The following is a 27566-nucleotide window of genomic DNA, read 5'->3' on the forward strand; positions in this document are numbered from 1 at the left end:
GTTGAAGGTGAATTACGACGTTAAAATGATGTAATCTCGTAAAATTAAGTTTTTGGTGAGAAACTTGAATAAATCCAGTTGTTTGAAGGAGATGTTTTCACATCAATATAAAATAAATATTAGAGAGGGAATTATGACTTGTTTAACTTCCTAAAAACTTACCAAGATTTTCATTAATCAAAGCAAATATTTAAATATTCATAATCATTTAAATTGTGTGTTTTTATGCAAACAACCACTATAGATGACAATAACAAAGTACTGTACTGTGTACACTAGCCTCCCTCCACAGTTCAATTCGAACACTGTAATTTACTGTGTATATAATATTTTTTGTGTAAAATATATCGAACATTGAATGACATCAGATCTAAAATGTTATTCCTTCATTTAGCACAGAGATTTAAAAAGGGGCAGATACAATTTCTCAGTGGCAGACAAAATAAAAAATACTTGCCCGCCACAGTGGCAGGAAGTGAAGAAAGTTAATTTCAGACCCTGGTTGTATAGTTTAAAATATTTGACACAACCATGCAATCAAGAGCCAAGAATGTGTCATAAAGGTCACAGACGAATACAAATCATTAGCTGTGATATTCAGTGTTGTGATTAACAGCTGCTAGTGAGGAGTGAGGCTCGTTTCAGAACCACAGACTCATGTTTTTTTCAGTTTCTTCTTTCTTTCTTAGTTTATTGGTAGGCTCCTTTAAAAGTCCAATGAAGCTGCACTGCTTTTACTGATTAAGAAAGAGACAGGAGGCAGAAAAGAAATGGTGCTGGTTGTTAGGGGTGGCTCAAAAGAGAAAAAAGGGCTGAATAAAGTGCCAGAGAAAAGGGCTGTGGGTTGTGTCAAGGCCCCAGGAGAACTAACGGATGATGTGATCAGAGGAGGAGGAGGAGGAGGAGGAGGAGGAGGAGGAGGAGGAGGAGCGGTTACAGTGGGCTGCCGTTCACTCTCTTTCTCCCTCCCTCTGTCCTCCGTGAGCAGCCAATCAAACGATCCGCACTGCCTGATGCTGAGTCACTGCAGACGCCCAGCTTTCACTCTGCTCACTTTCTCTCTAGCGCTGTGTTTTACACACATCCTCCCTCCTGTCGACTCATCCCTCCATCCCTGCCTCCAGCCCCACTGCAGAACGCCTAAAAGCTCTCCTCCTTTTCTCTGTTTCTGCCCTCGTCTACAGTCCCCCCCCCCCACCCCCCCCCCCGACCCCTCCTCTATTCCTCCTCTATTCCTTCTCTTTTAGCTCGCACACCAGGGATGTGATCAGGACAAAAGGATGATGTCATTGGGGAGGACAGCAGGGAAACAGGAATCTGATTAAGTCCAAAACCAGTGCTCAAAAATCGGAATATGTCGGTGTGGTTTCAGATTTTAAAACAAAATGTCTTAAAGTAAGATTTTTGATGGTACTTTAAAATAATTTAAGTACTTATTTTCATTTTTCCAAGAGATTAGAGGATCAATATCAATTTGCCAAAACATTTCAAAAACACTATTCCTAATGAATGCTACTGTTGCTTTGAGTCTACTGGATGTAGAAATAGGTCATTGCTTGCTAACAAGGTAGCTCCACAATAAAAAAAAAAGGCCACAATACGACCACAATACGTCAAAACGTATGTGATGTTCCACTTGTTGTTGGATCAGCATGTCACATCTTTACAGAAATGCTGAAGTTGGAACTGTCTCGCTATAACACAGTGAGGTTGTCAGGTTCACCATCGAGACCAAAACCAAAACGTATGCTCAAAGACCGTATCTGACAACTCCAGCTGTAGCTGAGAAACTGTTGTTTGTCAAAAAAAATTGTTACACCACGTAAAACCACAACTTGTGTTTTGAGTTTCAATTTCTGGCAGTTTTACAAGCCTGAGGAGCTGGGCGTGTCCAAATGTAATAAAATGAGTTTATATCTAGTTCATGAAGTTTGCTAACTGCTCGGGGCTAGGACTGGGTTTGCTACTTTATTACAGATGGAACAGGCAACAGATGAATCCTTTTGCAGGTTTATTTGGAAAATTAAATAAAAGGTAATGTTACAAATAGAAAATGTGCAAACACGCTTTAAAAACAGATGTGCTCACAGCTGGCGGTACCGTGAGGTGGTCATCACGGTGTGTTTCTGTTTCTGTGTAACGATACGGGGGGTGTCTCTCTCATTCAGCAGCCTTGTTATGTTCTTTTAACGTTACGCTACCGTGTCCCTCACCGTCACCAGTCGCTTAATTAATTTCTTCCTCACCATGGAAGGCCAGTAGCTCCCGCACCTCGATGTCTCGCCACAAATCCATGTTGTCTGCAGTGACTCAGCTAACAAACCGCCCACAGACTGTCAGGCTTGGACCCCATCTCTCCTCCCCCATCACGCTCAGCACCGGCTCACCACAAGGCTGTGTGCTGAGCCCAACACTGTACTCACTGTACACATATGACTGCACACCAGCCCATTCAACAATTACCATCATAAAATTCGCAGATGACACCACAGTAGTCGGGCTCATATCAAGGGGAGATGAGTCTGCGTACAGGGACGAGGTCCTGAAACTGGCGAGGTGGTGCTCAGCCAACAATATGACTTTAAACACAAAAAAACAATAAAGAACTCATCATTGATTTCAGGAAGTGCAGCACAGACCTCCTACCGCTATCTATAGATGATGAATGTGTTGAAAGGGTTAAAAACTTTAAAGTCCTTGGTACCCGCATCTCTGATAACTTCACCTGGTCTGTTAACACCTTGGCTGCTGTGAAAAAGGCTCAGCAACGCATGCACTTCCTGAGGCTATTAAAAAAGAACGATAGAATGAACAGCTACTGATGACGTTCTACCGCTCTTCCATCGAGAGTGTCCTGGTGTACTGCATCACAGTCTGGTATTCTGGCTGTTCAGCAGCAGACAAGAAGGCTCTGCAGAGGGTAATAAATACAGCTCAAAAATAATCAGCTGTCCTCTCCCCTCCCTGGAAGAGATTGCTAACACCCGCTACCTCAGCAGAGCCCCAATCATCACCAGAGACTGTACTCGCCCAGGACACCATCTGTTTGACTTATGGCCCTCTGGGAAACGCTACAGATCACTCAAAACCCGGACTAACAGACTCAATCACAGCTTTTTCCCTACAGCAATACGCATCTTGAACGGACACGACTGTCACGACTGAGTGTCCCCATTTGCAACCAAATAGACTTGTCCCGCCCCCGGATGTTAGCGACCCTGGTGCGTGCCGTTCACATTGAAATCGACCCTGGTCCGACCCTGGTCTGACCCACCTCTCAAACCTGGGTCACGAAGCCATGACGGTCACACAATCAACCCTGGTTGAGCCCTCGGTGTGAAAGGGGTATAAAAGGTAGGCTACTAACTCCATTTGTTTTATCTCTGTCTTTTCTCTTTTATCTCTGTCTTCAAGTCTCTGGTATAAATAGATCAGGCTTAGTATAATTTTAGACTCAGACTAAGAGGGAAGATAAAGGTAGAAATGAATGTTCCAAGACTGCCTTATCTGAGTTATGTTCCGAGTATATACACGTTTATTTTATCTTTGTCAATTTTTTATTAAATCTAATTTTCTTACTCATTAATTGTTTTCCAGCTGCCTGTTAAGGCCCAGACATACCAAACCCATATGAAAGAACTAGCAGCGACGGAGGCCGACTGTTGCGTCGCCTCACGTCACCTTTGTCTCGGTCAAAAAGTTGCACTCAAACACGCCGCAAAGACTACAGCCAGCGACCAACTACCATGTGCAGTCTGTGCCTGCGTGAGAGGAAATAACTCTCCACGCCAGCAGGTATGCTTCTATCATTTTATAGATTCAAATGAGTGATCACATCATTCCTCTTCTAAAGTCTCTGCCCCGGCTTCCAGTTCGATTTAGGATACATTTTAAGATTCTATACTTGTAATATCACAGACTGACCCCTTTCACATTGTTTAAAATGAGTAATATGTGCTACCTTGTAGGTCCTGAGGTTACTTGCAGTATTGCTGGAGGGTTTATTATTGTGTTTTCTATCACTCCCTTCATTCTCTTCTCTCCTTGTGTCTCTATATTGATGGCTGTCTGACTCCCTCCCTACAGTATGTCCTCTACCGCAGCCTGGAGGTCACTGTGTGTGTGTGTGTGTGTGTGTGTGTGTGTGTGTGTGTCACATATGAGCGAGTCTTGATTACTGTGTAGCACTGCAGCAACCCTGAGCATCCACCTCTCTCTCTCTCTCTCTCTCTCTCTCTCTCTCTCTACAGTGAATGTTCCAACACGCATCAGGAGTCTGGAAACAAATGTCGAAGTGTTGAAATGTTGAATGAAGCTTCTCTGCCTACCTTATAAGCAGCTTCCCTCATGAACTGCTTCGCGGGCATTTTCCAAATGGCGGGAACGGTGATCACCCATCTCACGTCGTTGTTGTCAAAGTCACCGCCCGTCTGATCGCTCAGCTCCTGCAGGAGGAAAAATTAAACACGACAGGTTGGAAAACTCATGTCAGCTGTTAGTGTCAAACTATGGGCTCAGACCAACATGTCAGACCCCTATATTCAATATGTCACAAAGTACCACATGCACTAGTCATATTAGGTATTTTTAGTATATTGAAAATAAGTAACTGTTACAAAGTGAACATCCGCTTCAGGGTTCGTGCTGGGATTGAGCCCAAATTCAACCAAATGTAGATGTAGAATTATCTAAATAAATAATGCACTGTGTGTGTAATACAACAGAAGATAAGATACACGAGTGCTGAAAGAGGAATTTTACCTTTAGTGCTTGCTCTTTGAAGAAGGCCAATGCGTATGCAAAGATATCCAGAGCTTTCACTCGCTTCCCATTGGCTGCGTGCAGGTCTGTGTCGGTGGACAGATTCTGATTGTGGGTAGAAGACGTCAAAGTTAGTTGAATGAAGGACATGCTCAGTACAGTACAGTATATATAGATAGATAGATATATATATCTATCTATCTATATATATATATATAGTGGCAGGGCCTGTTGTTTTAGTTTTGTTGTTTTATCTCAACAGCCAGCAGCCAGACTGACATAAAATATTCATGGTCACCAGATGATGATTCCTAATGGTTTGACCTTTCCTCTACTTGCATCATTAAGCTTAAAGCAGCAGTAGGCAAGATTGGAGCAAATATGAATAATAAAAGCTATTTTTTATAAAACGGTCACTATATCCTGACAGTAGAGCATGAGACAGGTAATCTGAAAAAAAATAAAATCATGTGCCTCTGTTTCCTCTGGTGTCCTCCAATGCTCCTAACGCCATCTGCAGGATTTCACAGACCGGAGGAAAACAACCAGTCAGAGCTAATCTGGAGTCTGCCGACCAGCTGCCATCTTTGAGCCGGCTGTCAATCACTCGCAAACTCTGACCAAACGGTCAAACTAGGCAGCACTGATCAAATATGGATCAATATCCTGTTACTGTAATGCCTATTTCTCTCCTCAAATGTTTTCAGAATCATCTTGCAGTGTACTGTTTAGCTGTAAAATGAGAAAGTTTGTGACCCGGGAGCCATGTTGAGATCAGTTTAAGAAATACAAGCACCGCCCACCAGCCAGAGCACAGCCAATAGGAACGCTCTCTCTCTGAAATGACCTGTGATTGGTCAAAGTCTCCCGTCACGGGCTAGATTTTCTAAAGCCTGAAAAAACAGAGCCATGAGGAGGTGCAGAAGTCTAGTTATCTCTCAGAACACTTGAATTACAATATGCTGAAAGGTTATTATGAAATTGTTGCCCAATGATGCCAACAAATATACTGCCTACTGCAGGTTTAAGTCTTGTCTTGTTCTATATTTTTCTTATCGTTAACAAATCCCATGAAGAGACCAAAAGCAAACCACGTGTTACTGCGTCTCTCAATGCTTTCTGACTATTCTGCCCTGTCTGTGGTGACACTCGGCCCCATCCCTACTGGTTCCTACTGAAGATGTAAATCTTTAAAAACATCTCACAAAAATATAGGGGCGGCTGTGACTCAGTCCACTGATTAGAAGGTCGGCGGTTCGATCCCCGGCTCCTCCGGTCCACATGCTGAAGCCATCGGTGTGTGAATGAGTATTTAGATTAGATCCTGATGGGGCAGGTCGGCACCTTGCATTACAGCCTCTGCCATCAGTGTATGAATGTGTGTGAATGGTGAATGCTGACATGTAGTGTAAAGCGCTTTGCGGAATAGTCCACATTTGGTGCTGAAGTGAGTATTTGTGGCAGCAGGAAGGTGTATGCTGGACTGAGTCAAAATAATCTACAGTGTTTACCCCCCAACCACCCTTCACTCCTAAATTGCAGCTTTATGTCTTCTTCACTCACACTGAAGGACTTCCACACTGACAGATATGACACTGCTGAAAATTGTCCGGCTTCGATCGGCTGCTGATTGATGGTTCATCTCTAGTAGGAAGCGTTACATTCATGCATCAGAGGTTTCTATGAGCGGAGCATTTTTTAACATCAATATCGCAGTTGATCGTATTCATTTAATTGTGGGGAGCCGAAATCGTGATCGCGATTAATAATCGATTTATTGTGCAGCCCTACAACCTGCACATCAGGACATCACACACCGATGGCACAGCCTTTAGGAGCAGTTTGGGCTCCAGGATCTCACGAGGACACTTGTAAGCTACTTACTTGCTCTACCTCTGAGCCGCAGCCACATCCATTTTTGCATACCTTACGGCAATTTGCACACTTGTATGCATATGCATGTACTGCTGCTGGGAATTGGAAATTTCCCCCCAGGGATAAATAAAGTATCTATCAATCTATTAAAACACCACAGCAGACAAAGAGGCAGACTGCTGATGGTAACAGCGTCATCCAGATGATTTCCTGCAGAGAATTATGGGCAGTTAATGACCCTGAGCCAACAGTCACTGGCAGAAATGGATCCCACATGGCAAGAAAAAGTTAGCAGTGTGCTGCAGTATCAGCTCAGGCTCACCAAACTGTATCACAATACATAACATTGGACAAGCTAAAACGCTGCACCCGATTCCACTGTTATCAGGCCATTAAATAGGCATTAAATAGGCATTATCAGGCGCTATAAGCATCATAGTTGTGGGTCATTAGGGGCCTACTACACCTACTATTTTGTAAAACCTGTAAAACGGAATGAAACGTCACGTTTGAGCACAAAAAAAAGGCTTCTTTAGGTTTAGGCGAAAAAATAAACAATGAAGTTTCGGCAATAAAACTACAACTTCACTTTAGGTTTAGGCAACAAAACTACAACTTCCCTTCTTTAGGTTTAGGCTACAAAACTACAACTTCACTTTAGGTGTAGGCAACAAAATTAAAACTTCTTTAGGTTAAGGCAACAAAACTACAACTTTACTTCTTTATGTTTAGGCAACAAAACTACAACTTCCCTTCTTTAGGTTTAGGCTACAAAACTACAACTTCACTTTAGGTGTAGGCAACAAAATTAAAACTTCTTTAGGTTTAGGCAACAAAACTACAACTTCACTTCTTTAGGTTTAGGCAAAAAAAAAAAACTTAGTTAAGTTCAGAGAAAAACATTGTGTTTTGGGTTAAAATAACTACGAACACAAAAACAACTACATATTGTTGATTTCACACGGGATGCGAACTCCGGGTGCTCCTGTCATAATTACTACGGTCGCTAGAAGTCACTGTTGTGTTCTTTTATACCTTCTTTCAGTGATCTAACATGTGAACAGATGATAAAACCTACTAGTGGGTGTAGTAGGCCCCTATTGACCCAAGTCTATGGGAATAATAGCAACTGATAACGCCTATTTAATAGCCTGATAACAGCCTAATTGGCTGGACACTGAGTGAGGAGGATGGAGTGTGCTTGTACCGCTGCTTGGCATGCTTGCAAGAAGAGTACTCTGGAGAACTGTGTGCATGTTTGTATCCTTACTGCAGTTGTGTGGAGCTTCATTTTGAACTTTTCCAAATAGAGCCATTGTTTGGACTCGCTGGGGTCTAGGTCATGGTAGAAGTCACGTGCCGCGTAGCCAAAACTGTGGAACTTCCTGTCTGGAGTCAGCAGGATCGTGGTTGGAGTCTTCTGATTGGACACACCAGGGTCCCCACCTTCCCAACGCCTGGGAGGAAGTAAGTCATCAGTACATGTTCCATAAATCTGTGTTTTTCTGCTTTTATATATTAAACAAATATAAACTTATGGAACTGTTAGCATGTTGAAAATGTCATTGAAATAATCATTTCACAACAAAGACACAGGCCACCCAACTTTTCAGACTTCCCATCCATTGCACATGCAGTGATGCATCTGTTTATTACGAGCTATATGCATAGTGAAAAGTTGGCGCCTTTCAGTTTTTGTAACATTCACAGTTCACTTGTAAACACATTTCTATGAGGTTCAAATCCATTATCAAAATCTGTCAGAAAAAGCCATATGAACTCGTCTTGTAGGCTAATTGAGGTACGACAGTATTTCTGGATAAATGGAGGTCAGCTATTATTAGTGTTATCTCTGTTCCTTGGGATACATGTATGATGGGATTATGGAGGCCATCTCACAAAGAGCACCTGATGTGAAGAGGAACTAATTTGGGAGATCTGGGAAAAACTGGATGGAACAGCTTTTAGCTGTTTAGAAATAATGGGGTTGGTGGGATATCTCGAACATTTTCATCAGAAAGTACAACAATTCTTATGCTGCTGTTGTCGTGACTGTTTCTTCTTTACTGGGCTGTTTTGTTAGAGTAATCTGCCTTCAGTTTTCTGTTGGTGAACTGTGTGTTTCTGTAGCCTATGTCCCATTGTTTTTTAGTCTGTTCAGTAAATGTGACTATCACTGCTAACATAAACTATACTGTTCTTTACTTTATTATTTTATATTATTCATTTATATTATTAAAGGTGCTAAATTACAAATTAACAGCATATCTATGATTGAGGGATTGCCTCCCTACACGGCTCTCAACATGGCGACGGTGCTAAAAGCGTTAACAGTGCGAACAACAGCAAAGGTGCTGACAGAGCTAACAGTGTTAAACTGAGGGGAACCGCAGGGTGGATGCTACGCTTCCCTGACGGCACTGTTGGTCGGGACGGTGTTATCAGCTGTAACAGCTGAGAGCAGTGCAGAGCGGCGGCTGTGAGCTAGCCAGTAGGGCACGCTCATGTGCACTAACATGCACTAAAAGCACAGAGAAGCTCTGATTACAACACACACAGAGGGAGAGAGACTTCATTCTCTGCTCAGGTAGACATTACCCCTCTATATATTTACATAGACAATAGTTGATGATATATTAATGCAGTGATATCATAGACTCAGGTAGACATTACTCCTCTATATCTTAACATAGACAATAGTTGTTGATATATTAATGCGGTGATAATGCTGTGGTTATTGTATATTTTTTAAATTGTGCCAACTTTGACCACAATGTAATAAAAGGCTTGTATTAACTGCACTACTGGAGCTTCCACATCTACAAGTCACACATTTGAGCACAGAAACCCCATTTGGTAAGATGGAACCATAATGAAATGATTGTAAATTTTGATTTAGCGTTGAAGACGTCGTGAGTCATCAAGGTCTTCCGTCACCATGTCTAACGCTGACAGAGTTTTAAGCAGTGAAAGAAGCTTGACTCCGGCCTCCGAGAGTCCCATGACCTCTCGGGTCAGCTCTGCTGCCCTCAGTGCCAGGCACCACGGGGGTTAACAGCTTCCATCCCACCACAGGCTGACAGGTGTTTAGTAGACCGGATCATACGTGATGCTTCACATTCTTGGCATCGCTCTCAAGCGCTGCATTGCTAGTATTCATCATTAGCTTACAGAGTGAGGAGGCAGGCACCACATCCAAAGGGGGCAGGCCCGCTGCAGTAATGACACGCCTCTGAGTAATGGTGGTAGGGTATTAGAGCAACCTAGACAGCATGGCTAGATTTCTGCTGGAGAAACTTGATTTTTCAGCCGTGTATAACCAGGTTTTTCTTTCAAAAGTGCATGTGCAAAACCTTTAGACAGTGAAGTAAAAATCATTATAGTTTAAGATCCTTATATTAATATTAATATTTATATATATTCTCAAATAATTTAATCAAACAAACACGAAGTAGCCTCCATAAGTCTAAACACATTGGTTTTCACAACTGATCAGTTTACTGTTTGTAAAATTCACACACATTACCACCGTGAGAGAAAATACACCATCTCTGCCCCTAAAAGACCCTCAGGAGGCAGCGTCTCTAATCACAATCATGTTTGTATTTCATAAATATATTTTACAAATGTATTCTATTCGCTGGAATACCTTTAAAAGCTGCAGTCGGGAACTTTGAGCAAATATGACAAAAAGTTATTTTTATAAAACTGTCACTATATCCTGACATGAGACAAATATTCGGTGAAAAAAATCCCGTTCATTTGTGTCCTCCCAGTGCTCCTAATGGCATTTACAAGACTTCAACGCCAGATTCCACCAAATTCTGTGACTGTAATGCCTATTTCTCTCCTCAACTCTCCTCCAACTCTTCTCTCCTCCTTCATTTTACAGCTAAACCGTACACTACAAGATATTTCTGAAAACATTTGAGGAGAGAAATAGGCATTACAGTAATAGAATTTTGATTCATATTTGATCATATTTATAGATTATTTTTTATCATATTTGCTCAAAGTTACCAACTACAGCTTTAAAGATCCAGTGTGTAGGATCTTGTGGTATCTAGCTGTGAGGTGAGCAGATTGCAACAAACTGAAGCCCCTCCCGTGTGCCAAGCGTGTTGGAGAGCAACGGTGGCTGACGTGAAAACGCGGATGTCCCTCTCTAGAGCCAGTTGTTGTTAGAGTATAGCCTAGGTCATTTGGAGCAGAGCCAGTGGGAAGTGAGTGGTGAAGCAAGAGAGAGGGAGCGGCGGCGACGACGGGAGCGAGCAACGTTATCGACTCCGGCCCAAACAGGAAAAGTTAACAGAAACAGGGCGGAGCAACAAGGCGGACTCCGTGGAGAGGACCCACTCCCTTACGTAGATATAAACGGTTCATTCTAAGCTAACGAAAACACGATTCTTATTATCAGGTGATTATACATCAGAGAAAACATAGTTATTAATATTATTTTAAATTCTGCAAAATTTTCCCCTCACACCGGTCATTTCCTCTAACCATCAGATACAATTGAATGAGATATTTTCAGTCAGTGCTACTCTCGATTTGCAGTGAAAACAGCTCCAGATCCCCCTGATTATTTAGCTTGGGTGAGTCCTCCTCTGCTGGAATCCTTACCCAAACAAAGGCTGGACAGAGGCTGCCTGTGTGGTGTCAGTGAGAAGGTTTTGAGTTTCTAGCGAGGAATTCTTGAAAAGCTGTATTGAGGTTGTGTGTGTGTGACATTCCTCGTCTTATAGAGACTGGACATTAGCATTCATCAGCTGTCCTCACTTGTTGTAAGGGAAACAAATGGAGCAGAAACCTGATTGCTGGCGTAACAACTCCCCAAACAGAGAAAAACAGTCCGTGGCGTTGACAGCTTTTTAGAGATGGAAGCTACATCCTCGTCTCATCACGTCCAAATCTTCCTCACAGAGATGCTGCTGCAGATGAGGAATACATTCTTATAAATTGCTTTCTACCTCAGTTGGCCCTCTCACAGCTGAATCCATTCATTCGCTGTTAAGTCCAGCGCAGTTAAGCGCACGCTTCAGTGAGATTGCTCGGAGGTGATGTGAGGCCAGGCTTTAGTTATGTCTGCTGTCTAGCCCCATCAGGACAGGTAGTCTGGCTTGATGTTGGTGTTCTGACTTAAAGGTCCCATATTGTAATAAGTGAGATTTTCATGTCTTTTATGTTTTAAAGCAGGTTTAAGTGCTTTATAAATACTGTTAAACTATCAAAACGCTAAATATACGGAGAAATTCACACAGCCCGTATTCAGAAATTGTGCTTTTGAAACAAGCCGTTGAACAGGATTTCTGTTCATTTGTGATGTCACAAATATACAATATTTAGACCATTACACGGTTTTAAACATAAACATTCTAAATGTGTCCCAGTGTGTTTCCTGTTGCAGTGTATGTAAATAACATCAGCTGACAGGAAGTAAACATGGACCCAAGCTGTTGCCTCGCAAAGCAATTCCGTTGCAATTCCATTGAAATGCACTAAAACGGAGCGTTTAAGACAGAGGGTGAACACAGGTATATTCAGGCAAACAGTATGAGGAAAATAAATTTTTTTTTTAACATTACAGCATGTAGACATGTTCTAGTAGAAACACGAAATACAAGTAAGAACCTGAAAATTAGCACAATATGGGACCTTTAAAGGATAAAGGCTGGCGTTAATTTATGCTTTTTGTCAACAAATCATAAAAAGACCAAAACCAGAAAGTGGTGTCACAATACATCCAACTTCTCTTTGTCGCTACTATGTTGCAAGTAGATACACAATGTCCAGTGAGTTTAGCCAATGCGTTGCACTAGCATGGTGAGCGAGTGCTCAATAATGGATGACATTACACAAAAATGTAGCTTTAGATTTGGAGCTTTAGTGTAACTGATGACGCGTGACCCCGCCTCCTTCCTTCTTAGAGCAGAGAGATACGTGTGTGGATGTGTGGCGAGACTTCGAGGTGTGGGAGTTGCTGTCCGTCCGCGGTGATAAAAGAAAAAAGCGGTAGATGACGGGATGAGAGACAACGTTGTGTAACGTTATACAGACATAACAAGGTATGCTGAATGAGAGAGGCATCCACCGATACGCTACACGGAAACACCTCACGGTACCGCCAGCTGTGAGCTATGATCTATTTTGAAAGTCACGTACCTTGGCGGAGGTCTGTGCTCTCCGAGTGCCATTTTAGTTTATATAATTGTAATTCCCTCTCGATCCCAACTGACTTTACTGTCTTTCAGACGCTCTAGTAGGTTTTAGGGCTAGAATGATATCATATGAAGCTAGATTCCCTAAGGAGTCCATTGGTAGCAACCATGTCATGCTACCATTTCTGGACGGAGGCTAAATAGAGTTGGGCTACATTTTAATGAGGAAAAACTGGCATGTGCATTTTCAAAGGGGTTCCTTGACCTCTGACCTCAAGATATGTGGATAAAAATGAGTTCTGTGGGTTCCCACGAGTCTCCCCTTCACAGACATGCCCACTTTATGATAGTCACCATCGTTTTTTTTCATGCAGTATAAATGTGCTATTGTCTCCTATTCTAAAATTGTGTATCTGAATATTTCTGCATACTGGGGTCCCTAAACAGTCTTGGAATTACATAAATTGGGTATCACTGTAAAGCTGAGACTCTTGTGGAGCCAATGAGCCCAACTGTATTAATGTGTAATGATGTTAGTCCCCATAGTAGCCATTTCATTGTAGTGAGACCAATTCTTGAAACTTGACCTCACTGTATAAAATGACCTGTGGTGACCTCTAGGATAATCACAGCCTCATGAAACTTTACAGCCACAAACTAGAGACCTAGAGCGTTCAGAGAATGGATGGCTTTTCTAGCGAGATTGACGATAAGGCGGTTACTGAGCAGTTTACACAACAGAAGCGCTCACCATCCAATCACCGAAAAATTTAATTCTTGCAGAAATCTCGAAAAGGTTTTGACACCAAATCACAGCATGGCTTTTTCTATGGTGTTCCTCAAGGTCTTGGTGTCTTAATGTGGGATTTTGGAGGATTATGGGTCATTTTTATCAATTCTGGAGTGGTAAAAAATTTATAAATTTAGCACCAAATCGTTGTAACGAATGTTATCAACCCAAAAATTGCTGCAGCAACTTATGAAACATAATAGAGCATGGGAATGACCATAATATACGTCTATCATAATGTTCTAAACCCTTATACACTTTTAAAATTAATTTTAAATAATTTATTCATTCATTCATGTTTCTTTCTGATTTATGACTAGCACAACTTGACACACACTGCTGAGCTGCATCTCAAATTAATCTTCAGGTTCCTAACTTCCCAGCTGAGTCTATGATATTAGCATTAATTGATCATCATCAACTATTGTAAAGATATAGAGGAGTAATGTCTACCTGAGCAGAGAATGAAGTCTCTCCTTTTGTGTGTGTTGTAATCAGAGCTTCTCTGCTCCCATATGATGGTTACAGCTACCAAATTTTGGTAGCCCACTTCAAACCAGCGGGAAGAGCATCGAGAAATAAAAGAATACATACTATCTCTCAAATAAAAAAAACTGTTGGTGTTTTTATTTGAACAATTCATTCAAAACCTAGCGATGTAAAAAAGTAATTTGAGTTGCACATTTTTATTTTTTTTCCCACTGTGTTCAAAGAAAGAGGCTACTATCAGGAACCACTACATACATATACTGATGTATTCCAAACCCACCCCCACACGCTCCTCGGCTGTGAGTGTCTGCATTGCAGTGCTGGCCTACCTCATGGTGTGAATGCATTCTGGCTCCTTAGTGAAGGCGTAAGCATAACCGCTGGACGTGGTGCCAAAGTCAATGGCAACCACCACCACGAAGGACGGCCCCGACGGCACCTGGTCTGTGTCGTTCTGCTGTAGAGAGAGGGAACACTCAGTTTGACCAGGTGAGGACAAGTGATGACATATGATGACACTGGCTGATTGTCTTCAACAACAGAGATGCACACACACACAATTAAGGATGTAACAAATGCATTAACATTCACAAAAGATGCAGCCAGATCAGTACCATAAAGTAATCGCAAAATAGCAAACTAGCGTACACACAGCAAAGCACGACATTCCTGCCCGCCTGTAAAGAGCCGCATAGTGGCGGAGGAGTCTGTATTTTGTGGCCTGTGTCCCATCACTGTTTGTTGCTGCAGTGACCCAGCGTGGTCCTCTAACATTGTTATGTAAGATACCCGAGTGAGGAAGAGGGAACAACGACTAGCCAGTGAAAAGAGAAGACAAGATGATGTTTCTTTATGCCAGCATAGAAGAAAAGCAAGTACTTCTGCTGCTGTACTGATACTATACTATAATATGACCCTCTAGAGACAGATATCGTAACAGTTAATCAGTACCTGAACAAAAATATGTTGTCAAAAGATGAACAGATGAATATTGAGGAAGCCATGCGGACAGGAGAAGGCAGATATAATATGATACAATAAGTTTACAAGTAAGTTACGTGGTAAACTAAGCTAAACAGACTACATAGCCTACTGCCCGCTTTTGTTTTCGCTTGTGTAGCTGAGGGTTACGTTGCTCATATACTTTATGAAGATAATAAATGAATAACACGAAGGCTCCGTAGTCTGCACCCTTGTCATTAACACACTGTTATCTCAAATACCGTTATCTCTGGTGGGAGATTTTGGTCGAAAATCAAAGCCACATTTTATTTGGATGTCCGATCCTCAGTGCGTGTCATATTGACAGAGACAGAGTTCGCCTGCTGTTGGAGCTTTGCTGGCAGTGCCTACGTGTACCAAGATGCATTGCGCCTGAGCTATAGACGCCCAGCCAAAACATAGTTTAGCCAAGTTGCGCCGATACTAGGGCTGTCAAAGTTAACGCGATAATAACGCATTAACGCAAATTTGTTTTAACGCCACTCATTTCTTTAACGCATTAACGCAACTTACGATTATTAGGTCATAGCGGGCTCAGTTTTAAAGCTAGAGTGAAGATACTGTTATCATATGAAACTAGAAAACCTGAGGAATCCATTGGTGAGGAAAACTGGCATGGCCATTTTCAAAGGGGTCCTTTGACCTCTGCAGGTAATAAAATAAAAACATGGAGGCTCTGCAGTCCAAATCAGCGTAAACCAAGATGGCAACAACTCGTTATTATTTTCCACATTTCCTCCCCGTTGTAGCCAAAATATTAAATTAAACTATTTTTAAATCAACACTTCCTGTTTTCATTTAAAATTAAAACCCTCAAGCTTTTTTTTCTGTGGACAGAATTCCTTCATTTGTTAACACGAGGCTTTTATTCCGAAATATTTGCTGGACAGTGTTGTAGAACATGCAGTGACTTACACGGCTCCACGAATGAATAAAGTATGGGGTTTTAATTGTGGATTATTTAGTATTATTTACAAATTACCACACGCTTTGTAACCTTTTTCTGTCTAAAATAAATATAAATGACATTTATAATGAAATGAAATGGCCATTATGAAAGACAAACTCTATGTGGAAAGAAAGGGCTGACAGCAGCAGCAGCAGAAATGCTTCCGGTGCGGACAACACACAGCAGTTCAGCGAGGCAGCCGTCACGCACTGCTCACGCGGGCAGTCTGGCCCAAGCGTTATGCATTTGGGTTCACACAGAACGTGACTCCTAAACCGGGGTATGAACCAAATGTCTGTGTGCCGTTACACCTCTAATGTACTCTAGTTTATCACACACAAAGAAAGCATAACAGGTACAGAGTAGCAATAGGTACAGAAGTGAATACATGTGAATGAGAGAGTTGAGCCACCTGAGTATGTGAAGGAGACAGTGGGGTTATTCCAGGGTCACCCATGCTCTTTGCTGGAGAAGGATTAGCCATCGCATCTGTAGAGGAAGACAGAAAGATATTCATGTCATAATCACACACTATACCTTCAATTCTGTGTGTTCCATCATTCATTTATTTAGTTACATGCTTACTTATAATATGTTCTGCCCCGAATGTAGGACAATACTTTTTCCTGAAAAATGATGTTTGAAAAAGTGTGGGTCGTACTATATTGATGACTAGTCAATTACAGGTACGTTCCCAAAATCAGATGTTCTTTTTGAATGGAGAGCATACCAGTGTAACACCAGCTGCTACAGAGTGTTGCAAGACAAGTTGTTTGTAACCTTATTGTTGCTATATCAGCGAGTTTCTGACATTTTTGTGCCACTAAGAAAATAAATTCCTGACGAGTGAAAAGGATTTAAAAGTGCAAAAAAGATATCAGTGTCACTCAATGCCATGATGACCAACAGTTGTTAGGAGTTGACACTAGGGGTGTAACAATACGTATCACTTTCCATGGTTCCAATATGATTCAAGGATGATATTTGGCTCATCTAGAGCGATACGATACGATTCAAAGACTTGAAATCGATACAGTAACGTTTTGTGACTGTGAAATAAATAGCTGATACTGGACAGTGCAGGTTAGGGGTCCCCCAAAGTTTTTCTTGTAAGGGAATCAGGGATAAATTAATTTTGTATATAACCAAGTAAACACAACGATTAATCGCAAATACATACACCTGCAACTTCAGAACCCGCTGATTCAGTTCTCAAGATACAAGGCAGTGCAATATTTAACAAAAGATAAAATACTTCCTTTGAGTGTATGCGGAGGTAGAAGGAAGTAGCCACTGTTATTGTTGTAGTCTGAGTAACGTGACGTCATATCCGTTCCGTATCCGTAAGTAGAAAACGTCGGATGATCCGCGTGGATACGACCTGCACCCTCACATGTTAAATCCAGCGTGGTAAACACTACACATCCAGTAAAGGATGGAAACACTTTGGGTTTCACACATTGACAGGAAAAGCAGAGCTAGACATCACGTCTAAAGCTGCATGCTAACTCTGTCACGGACAGGAAACGTTATCGTATCGCTGTTACATGCAGTCAAATGGCCGTCGCTCTCATCTCCGTGGTCGAATCAGCCGACGCTACAACTGTAGAGCACCCATATACTGACATTTATGTTAAATGCATTCAAACGGCCCCGATGGAGCTGACCATGGATGTATAAAGAGAACGGAGCTGACGGGAGAGCTAGAGACCACCTTGGAGAAGTTAGAGGAAGTATACACGTCCGGTTTTCAAAATAAGGTGTTAACAAAGGGAACTGTATATACAAAATAAATATATGGAAATAAGATTGATTGGATTATATTCACCAGAAGTATAAAACATTACATGTCCCTTATAAATTAAAACGAAAATACCACTAATTTGTGAGGGAAATGTCTTTATTCTTTGATTTTGGACTTGCTGGAAAAAATGCAATACATAATTCCTGACAATGACTGATATATTTGACTTTTCTGACTACATGCATGCTGAAAATCAAACATTTTTACTGTATTACTTTAGATATTTTCCAAAGTAAAAGTCCCTAGTGTAGTGACTCAGTGTATGATTCAACTTTTTCCCATGGTCTACTGTTAAAAAAGTGAACAAAAATCGCAATAATTTAAATACTTGTAGAATCGCAATATTTAAAAATCGCAATACATATAATATAGGTACCCAAGTATCGTGACAGTATTGAATCAGGAGATAGGTGTATCTTCCAGTCCTATTAAGCGGTGACTAAAATTAGCTCAAGACTACAAACACACTTTGTAGAAAAACAAATGAAACACATTGCTATCAAAGGCTGATAAGTTGGCAAAAAATATTCTTGGTTTGATCCGCGTAGCTGGCAGGAGGGATTTTCTAAAGAGCCGTGACGATCAAACAGTCCTCCTGGTAACTGAGGAGGCTCAGAAGAACCAGAGGCTCTGCCCGGCTGCAGAGCTTGACCTCTGGAAAGTCTGGGGCTGTAAATGCCCGAGAAGTGAAAAGATGTCTCCTTTCCTGGAACGGGGCTGCAGACTGACAAACATCTACTCCATTCAAACAGCAGAAAAACGTCTGTTGCACCTGTCTTTAAAACACAATGACATTTCAATTGAGTTGGAGATTGTCTCCCCATTTGCTACCATCATTTTCATTAGTCTGGCTTAATAGCCTTCGCAGAAAGTGTTCTTTGAACGCAACACAATAATAATACTCCCTCGACGTATTGTAAGTGTCTGGCAGAATTGTCTCACGACGGGACATCATGTTATCCATCCTATTTTTCCGCCTCGCTCACCCTTTTCTCTTGTCCACCCCTACGGAGTGGATGAGTGGTCTGAAGACCCATAATACACTTTGCCAGGCAATTACGGTGCAGAATTACAGACCACCTGTGGCTAGACTCCATCTAGCCACCATCCAGCCCGTCTCTCCGCAGCCCCCGGCAGCCCACTCTCAAAAAACACCTTTACAACCTTGAGTTTTTATTCCGAACAATTGCCATAAAAATCAAATCACGATTAAAGAAGTAAAGTGATTGCTCTTTTTAGTAAATAATATCTCAAGTGCTGTATTACTACGGTTTGGCTGAGGCGTTTCTTTGTTATTGTGCTAGCTCACTTTGTTTACCTCCACACAATAAAGAATATTCGTTAATGAGTTTCCAAACAGGCAGCTGTTTATTGTGAACGGCGGCTATTTTATCTGCAACTTTGATTCTTTCAATCATACCTTTAATTCGATACGAAAAGTAACGAGCGATGAAGTCAAACCGATCAATAATGTGTACAGTCACTTGATTAAAACATAGACTGTATTATATATAACAAGTGGACATTTTGGCTGTCGCCATCTTGGTTTTTTTTGCAACCAGAAGTGACACGAGAGGGTGGAGCTAAGTATAACCAATACACTTCTGCCAGTGTATTGCAAGCCCGCCGGCCTGCCGGGCCTAATTTGACTCCCCACTGGGTAAATAAGCATCAGGGAATTGTGTATGTTTAAGATGTTTTCTAACTAAAATGTGTTATAAAAATAAGAAACTCTTTTAAGGAATAACTCGGAGCGTAGGTTGTGTGCTTAACATTAGCAAGGGTTTGATGTGTGCGGTCAAGAGAGAGAGAGAGAGAGAGAGAGAGAGCGTGTGTGACGGACGATAAGTATGATAATAATGCACTTTGCGTGCCTAGTCTGACAGTCTGTAGATTATGTAGTCTATAGATAAGATATATGTTAATAAAATACAGTTGTACCGACAGGATACAGTAGAGCACAGAGGCTGTTTCCATGCTGCGAGGCAGACGAGTGCTCATGTCTGTTTACATGAGCAGCGCAGAGACCTCGCGTCAGTTGAGTAGGCGGTCCTTAATGTGGCCCGGGACACATTCACTACACACTGCTAAAAGAATGTGACCATATGTGGTCCAGACCACCTCTGAATGTGGTCTGAAAGAGACGATCTCAATGCGTCTTGAGTGCGTTCACACATGAAGCTTATGCGAAAGTTCAGTCAGGAAGACCCAACCTTTCTGTCTCTCTCATTTCTACTGGTTCTTACTCTATCAGCTGACTGTGGGTGGTTCACTCTTAGATAAACAAACAGATTCTGCCACTCTCTCTCTCTCTGAGCCAATCATATCGTTGCAATCAAATTTTAAAACTGTTCTCCTCTCTGCTGCTGTCAGTTTTCAATTCATTGCGACTCGATGCAACCCGCCTCCACCCCATCACCTCCAGTTGTCATCATATTCTGTGCCCAGGCCTGCTCCACATCCCTTCATTGGATCTTCAGCTACTCCCTTCACCACCACCACCACCAGTGTGTAGACTCCAGAGGGGGATATATCCTAATCTCACCACGGAAACACTACCCCCCTTTGATATACTACGTCACGATGGAGTCTAATCGCCAAAGACTTTGCACTGTTCTTCTTATCATGCACCATGTAATAAATTATTGTTAATTTAATACGGGGTCTCTCCTGATTGAACTGTACTTAGAGGTGTCCACTTGTGATCCGATCACTGAGGACGCATGTTAATACCAGGTCTGAACAGGACCTCAGACACCAAAGGCAAGTCACTCTCTTGGTGAGCTTACTGCCCGGGGAGGCGGGGGGGGGACAACCACTTCACACTATGGCCCTGTTCAGACCTGGTAGTGACATGCGTACAGCTGATAAAATGCAGATTTTGAGACAAAATTCTGAAATGTACCACCCTACATCTACATCATCATGACCTCACAATGTCATTTATTTTCATGAACATCGGAGCTTTATTCAGCGAGACTTTGCAGTAGCTGTGTACCGTACTGTTTGTACTACAAGGTTTTGATGCACTGTGGGCTCAATTTTCTGATAATTTAAAAATCTGGCTGGATGGTTTCGTGGAGGACAGTCTGAAGATGCAGAGGAGCAAATTTGGTGTCAATTGAGAACAAAATGTGGGAGGAGATACTGGACAAAAAACAAGAGGGACCACGGAGCAGAGCTGCCGGTCCCTAGATATTTCAGTCTGGACCAAAGTGGTGGATCTTTACTTATCTTTGCATTTCTCTACTGCGTGTTCTTGTGGCTTATCGACCGACATCATTTTCTTTCTCATTTCGTTTTCAACATAAAACACAGTTGAATGTCTGTATTCATTGTAACTTCCAATCATAGAACCGGGAGCTTACAAAATGAAGACAAAGACTGTAATGGCGCCATGCTTGTGAGACACTGATACAGCATGTTAGTTTAAATGGTTATATGAAAGGACATAAATCTCACTGTGTGATGACAGACAGCTTGAGTCTGTGTATTCCTCATGGTCTCTGACCGGTTATGAACCCTGTATGCTCTATCTCTATTAAAACATTTTGTACAGTATTCTGATGGCAGTGTTCCAAGATGCACAGCACAGAACCACAACGTCGTGGTTCAACTGCAGTCTGGGATCTTTGTTGAATATATCTCTCTATCTGCCCTGTGTTTCTTCTCCGCCTCTCTACTGTTTTGGTTAAAGCAAATATGTCTAAAAGCCGTATTTGAAATGGTCTAATCCTCAACATCTGACACGTGAAAGCTGACTGGAAACCACTAAACTTATACTTAACAGTGTAGCTGAGGGCATCCAGAGGGCATCCCGATGGACTGGAGAACACCCATGTTCCACACGTTGGAGAGGCATGAGTAAAACTAAACAGGACATTTTGTCTTCCTTTGAAAGCCGGCTGAACTCAAGTTGACACTGCAGCACTGACTGAAGCAGCTGAAAAGGATGTGAGGACTCTTATTTTCTCTCCTCTCAGCAGGAGCAGTGACTTCCTGGTTGGCCTTGCATTCCATCTATTCCCCAAATGAATAACTGTTACTCAGGGGCCCTGAGCCACGAGAGCACGTTGGTAAAATGATCAGGCACTTCAATTAGAAGATCAAAATGAATCTATTAGTCTGCAGTACAACTGGAAACAGCTTCATTAGAGTTTAAAAGGCTCAAATCAATAAAGAAGGGCAGTCTGATGACATTGTTGCATCCTTTCATCTGTTGGGACTAAAATCACTTTCAACAGACACTGTGGCTCAGGGGTAGAGCGGATCATCCACTAATCAGTAGATTGTTAAATTCATTTATTTTATCGGTTATCGGACGATAATCGGTCGATCCCTACTGCCTACACACTCTGGCCATGTGAGGCCGTCCATTGTCCTGCGCCAGTAGGAACCCAGGTTCCCACTACACCAGCGTTAAGGTCTGACAATCGCTCTGAGGATTTCATCCCGGTACCTAACAGCAGTCAGGGTACCGACGGCTATGACATGGAGGTCTGTGCGACCCATCCAAGGAAATGCCTCCCCAGACCATCACTGACCCACCGCCAAACTGGTCATGCTGGATGATGTTACAAGCAGCATAACGTTCACCGTTTCTGACAGTTTGGTCAGAAACATGCACACCAGTAGCCTGCTGGGGGTCATTTTGTAGAGCTCTGGCTCCTCTTGTACCTCCTCGCACAAAGTAGCAGATACCGGTCCTGCCGCTGGGTTGATGTCCTACTACGGCCCCATCCGGCCCTCCAGGTGTACCGGCCGGTCTCCTGGTATCCCCTCCGTGCTCTTGAGACTGTGCTGGGAGACGCGGCAAACCTTCTTGCGACCACGCACGTATGGATGTGCCATCCTGGAGGAGCTGGACTACCTGTGCAACTTGATTGGGCTGCAGGTACCGCTTCATGCTATATACAAGTAGTGACGAGGACACTAGCAGAGCACAAAACTAGAGAAGAATCAGTCAGGAAGGATAAGAAGAGAGCAAATTGTCTGTGGCCACCACATGCAAAACCATTCCCTTTTTGGGGGGTTGTCTTGCTGTTGTCTCTCCATTGCACCTGTTGTCTCTTTAATTTGCATCAAAGCAAGTGAAAGTTATTCACAATCACTTGAGCTTCCTAAATGGACAGATTGATACCCCTGAAGTTTAACTGACTCAGTGTTATACTGTGGTGATTAAGTGTTCCCTTCATTTTTTTTTGAACAGCGTATTTAACTGTCACGTGACTATCCCTGAAATCACACAACCGCCTTGAGTAGTCTGAAGACGTGGACACTTACATGTAATAAACATGGGGAAACCTTCCCATCTGTGCCGTCCATCCCATATGACGAAACAAATGACAGCAGTCTTTAATACCTTGATTGAATGAGTTTGGCAGGCTAGGCTGGGCTTCCAGCCAGAATTTGTTTTTCCTCAATTACTTTGTCTGAATGCATGACTCATTTTTTGTGGACGAGTTGTCAAACAGTTGTACAAACTCTGTTCAAAAAGACATTCTACAAGTTGCCCTAAATGTTGCCCCCGAGGCCTGACAGCTATGGCGAGGGCAGCTACTGTATGCTATAATTCAATCAGCAAACTGTGTCTTAGATATTCTGAAATGTCCATAGACTCGTTAATAAAGCCGCAGAGAATCTGGACGGACAATGGAAAGCCTGTTCCGGAAGACAGTGGTGTCTAAGACTGCCTGAAACACAGAGACGGACACAAAGCAAAGCGCCGACTGTCACCTACAATAGCAGAAGAGGAGCCTCATTAAATCCACTACGGCACAAACACAACAATATAGACTATCAAAGAGCCACATTCATGGGGGCGACAGCAAAATGAGTTTGGGGAGAGAATGTGCTGTTTCTTCTTCCCATGTGAGGTCCCATTCATTCAGGCCATGCAGAGAGAGAGACTACCCCCTCCCACTTCTCTCTCCCCGGCTGACTGCATCCACTTGGCCATCAGCCCAGACACAGTGCAGAGAAAACAGCCTGACAACAGCTGCAGCCACTACACACACACACAAACAAATCCACATGCACTGTGGCACAGCTAGAGATCTGCACAAGCACACTATAATAGTGAGAGGAGTTTTGGAGGATGAGTGGCATTTTTTTTAGAATGACGCTGCTAAAAGCTTGCAGTTACTCAATACCTTATATCCAATCATTTTAACGTCAAACATTCTTTATTGCTGTCACGGCAGGCAGAAAACACATCTCCTGGCACTATAAGTTATTGGCGATCAAAAGTTTATCAATCACAATCATGAGTGAATAGTAACTGACAAACAGGCCACTATTTAGCAGTGAGACCGGTCAAAGCTAAATAATGTTTCTCAGGCATCTGGCATAACGCCACATCCGTTCGACCAATCAAAAATGGCATCACTGCCACTAACCCCTGAAAGTATCTGGAGCTTACATTTAGGCTGTATTCGACACCGCATGCTATACTACTAGTACGTTCTGATTTGGCCAAAATGTAGCATGTAGTATGCAAACAAAAGCAAAATCTCCAGTATGCCAAAAATACCCGGATGTCGTACTGATTTGGAAAAAAATCTCCAGTATGCATCGGACCAGTCTACCTCTCCTACTGTATCCCACAATGCAAAGCGCTGGACTGCCACGGGCTACGGTCACAACAACAGCAGCCAAAAACGGCTTGTTTTTCTTTTTACATTTTTCTTAGCTATTTCATCACTAAATTCACTTTTTAATATCGGCAGTTTTACGATATCAGATGGCGAAAACGAACATTTGTTCCACCGTTGTCGGAGTTTAGAAGCGCCACAAAAATGCCGTGACAGGTAGCTAGCGCCTGCCGGATTCGCTGACAGCCAGCCGGGCGGTCACGCTTAGAGACCCCGCTATGAGCTGGCTGGAGCTCTCTAGAGACCGGTCTGTAGACAAGAGGCTTTTATTTCAGGAACCTGTGGTTATCTGCCTTTTTAGAGTTGAAAAGCTCCACCATCGCCCGCGGGCGTAGCTCGCTGGAGAGTCGGCCACAGAGCAGCAGAGTGGCGATGGAAGAGGAGAGGGAAAGAGCCTCCTCTGATGGGGCAGAGAGATTCCTGCTGAGACAACATGACCCTCTTTAACATTACTCTAATATCTGGAGGGAGATCAGTCCACTGTAGGGTGCAGTAACTGAAAAAGCAGTTTGAGTAAATGTTGTGGATCAATGTTTTATATTTCCCGTCTCTCCTCGTTGATGATCCTGTTTGTCAGACTTCATTATGAGCTGTTAGAATAAATAGTTTAAACCTGCAGTATCTTATAAAGTAAACAAATGTAACATAAACACCAAAATCAAAGTTGTATTTTTCGATAATATTGCAATAGTGGTAAGAGTTTGTTTTTTTGTCCAGTGCTTTAAGAGCTGGATTAAAGGCTAAAGTCTGGTCTAGCATAATGCTAAATACAACGCTTTAACCGTCACATACTGCATACTACTGAGGAACGCAGTATGCAGTATTTACTGTATACTGCATACTGCGTTCATCAGTAGTATGTAGTAGGCGGTTTCGAATACAGCCTTAGTATCACTCTCTGAACGCGCTGAAATTCAGCTCCAGGAGCTCGTCTCCATGGGGGCAGAGAGAGAACAGTGGGATCAAAAGCAGAGGGGTTAGTTGCATTATGGGTTGGTAGCTGTGAACACATGGGAGGAGCTGCTAATACAATGAAGAATAGTGCTTTTAACTATGCAAATTCAAATTACCCTAAACCCTAAAGCTAGACCAAATTGGGTTATCTTCCTCATATTCATATATAATTTTTTTTTTACCGGAGCTCCTTCTTTACCGGCTAACAGCTTAGACTCTTGCCTGTTCAGACAGACCAATAGTTTGATTCATGACTGCCTACTATAAAGCTGATACGATTAGTCCATTAATTAATATCTGGCAACTAGTTTGATGATCAATTATTCGCTTCAGTCATTTTTTTACAAGCAGAAATAGTGAAACAATTCCAATATTCTCTGATTCCAGACCCTTAAATGAGAGGACGTCCTGCTTTTTCTCTGTCATATATCATTGTGAACTAAATATTTTGGGGTATTTGGTGTTTGGGTATGGACTTTTGGTCGAACAAAACAAGATATTTGAACACGTTACGTTTGGCTCTGTGAAGTTGTGGCGGCCTTTTTTGAAATTTTTTTGATGCAAATACTGATTATTTTTATTTAGATAATGAAAATAATCAGTATTTGATAGGGCGGGGACAATTCACCTATCTCCCGATTCGATACTATCACTATATTTAGGTGCTGATTCGATATGTATTGGGATTTTTATGTATTGCGATTCGGTATTCCGATTTATTACTTTTTTGACAGTAGACTAAGGGAAAAAGCTGAATCATACACTTCTAGGGACTTTTACTTTGGAAAATATCTAAATTAGTACAGTAAAAATGTTTGATTTTCAGTATGTATGTAGTCAGAGATGTCCTGAAGTCAAATATATCAGTCATTGTCAGGAATTATTTATAATAAATATTATATAATTTCCCTCACAAATTAGTGGTATTTTCTTTTTAATTTATAAGGGACATGTAATGTTTTAGACTTCTGGTGAATATAATCCAATCAATCTTATTTCCATATATGTATTTTGTATATACAGTTCCCTTTGTTAACACCTTATTTTTAAAACTGGACGTGTATACTTCCTCTATATTCTCCAAGTCCGTCGCTAGCTCTCCAGTCAGCTCCGTTCTCTTTATCCATCCATGGTCAGCTCCATCGGGGCCGTTTAAATGCATTTAACATAAATGTCAGTATATGGGTGCTCTACAGTTGTAGCGTCGACCCATTTGACCACGGAGATGAGAGCGACGGCCGGCTTGACCGCACATTACGATAACGTTTCCTGTCCGTGACAGAGTTAGCATGCAGCTTTAGCCGTGATGTCTAGCTCTGCTTTTCCTGACAATGTGTGAAACCCAAAGTGTTTCCATACTTTACTGGATGTGTAGTGTTTACCACGCTGGATTTAAAATGTGAGGGTGCAGGTCATATCCACGCCGACCCTCCGGCTCGCTGCGGTTTGTTTTGGTTGACGGATACGGAACGGATATGACGTCACGTTACTCAGACTACAACATAAAAGCGGTAACTTCCTTCTACCTCCACATAGACTCAAATGAAGAAAATATATTGATTCTGGCATTAAAAAATTTCAAAATCTTAATAAGAAAAATCGCGATACATAGGTGAATCGATTTTCTTTCCCACCCCTAGTATTTGCAGCCTACTGGACTTTCGAACCATTAATTTCCTCATACCAACTAGCTTCAAACTAGCTTCACATTTCACATCAAGGTAGCCAGCTAGAGAGTTACTTTTAGTGAAACGTGTTTAAAACACCAAGTGGTCCGTTGTTCATTACAACAAAGACCTTTATATAAAACAATGAACAGAGACGTCAGACAGAAAGACAGAGCTCAGAGTTCCTGGACAGGGCAGAGCGTTGTGGTCACAATGAGGAAATGCTTTAAAACTCTCTGCTGAACAATGGCTTTCCTTCCTGCCTGTCTGAAATGGAAAAACTGATAAAAGCAAAAAGCTCCGCTCAAACAGTCCCTGATTCCTGAAGACAATTCTCTTAACCCAAACTGGACAAAAATAGATGGCCATTGTGCTGACAGCCACATCAACACGTCATTATCCGTAGTAATCTTTGACGACACACACGGAGTAAACTGATTTTTGGTGTTTGGCGTGTCTGGTGT

The 27566-nt window shown here is 42.1% G+C and overlaps 1 protein-coding gene across 5 annotated transcripts in view; it reads right to left on the reverse strand.

Annotated features, from left to right (window-relative positions):
* Positions 1–27566, reverse strand: part of hspa12a (heat shock protein 12A) — a 60668-nt gene that overhangs the window by 21086 nt on the left and 12016 nt on the right. For 3 of the 5 annotated variants that reach the window (XM_074645634.1, XM_074645632.1, XM_074645629.1), the window contains exons 2-6: positions 16437–16513; positions 14403–14530; positions 7907–8093; positions 4762–4866; positions 4329–4445 (exon numbers count right to left, since the gene is read on the reverse strand). In XM_074645634.1, the coding sequence (XP_074501735.1) occupies positions 4329–4445; positions 4762–4866; positions 7907–8093; positions 14403–14530; positions 16437–16513 (614 nt within the window). The remainder of the gene's footprint in view (positions 1–4328; positions 4446–4761; positions 4867–7906; positions 8094–14402; positions 14531–16436; positions 16514–27566) is intronic. The other 2 variants (XM_074645630.1, XM_074645633.1) reach the window with 1 other exon arrangement.

The sequence above is a fragment of the Sebastes fasciatus genome, chromosome 9 (genome assembly GCF_043250625.1).
Source record: "Sebastes fasciatus isolate fSebFas1 chromosome 9, fSebFas1.pri, whole genome shotgun sequence".
In the NCBI taxonomy this organism is placed as follows: domain Eukaryota; kingdom Metazoa; phylum Chordata; class Actinopteri; order Perciformes; family Sebastidae; genus Sebastes; species Sebastes fasciatus.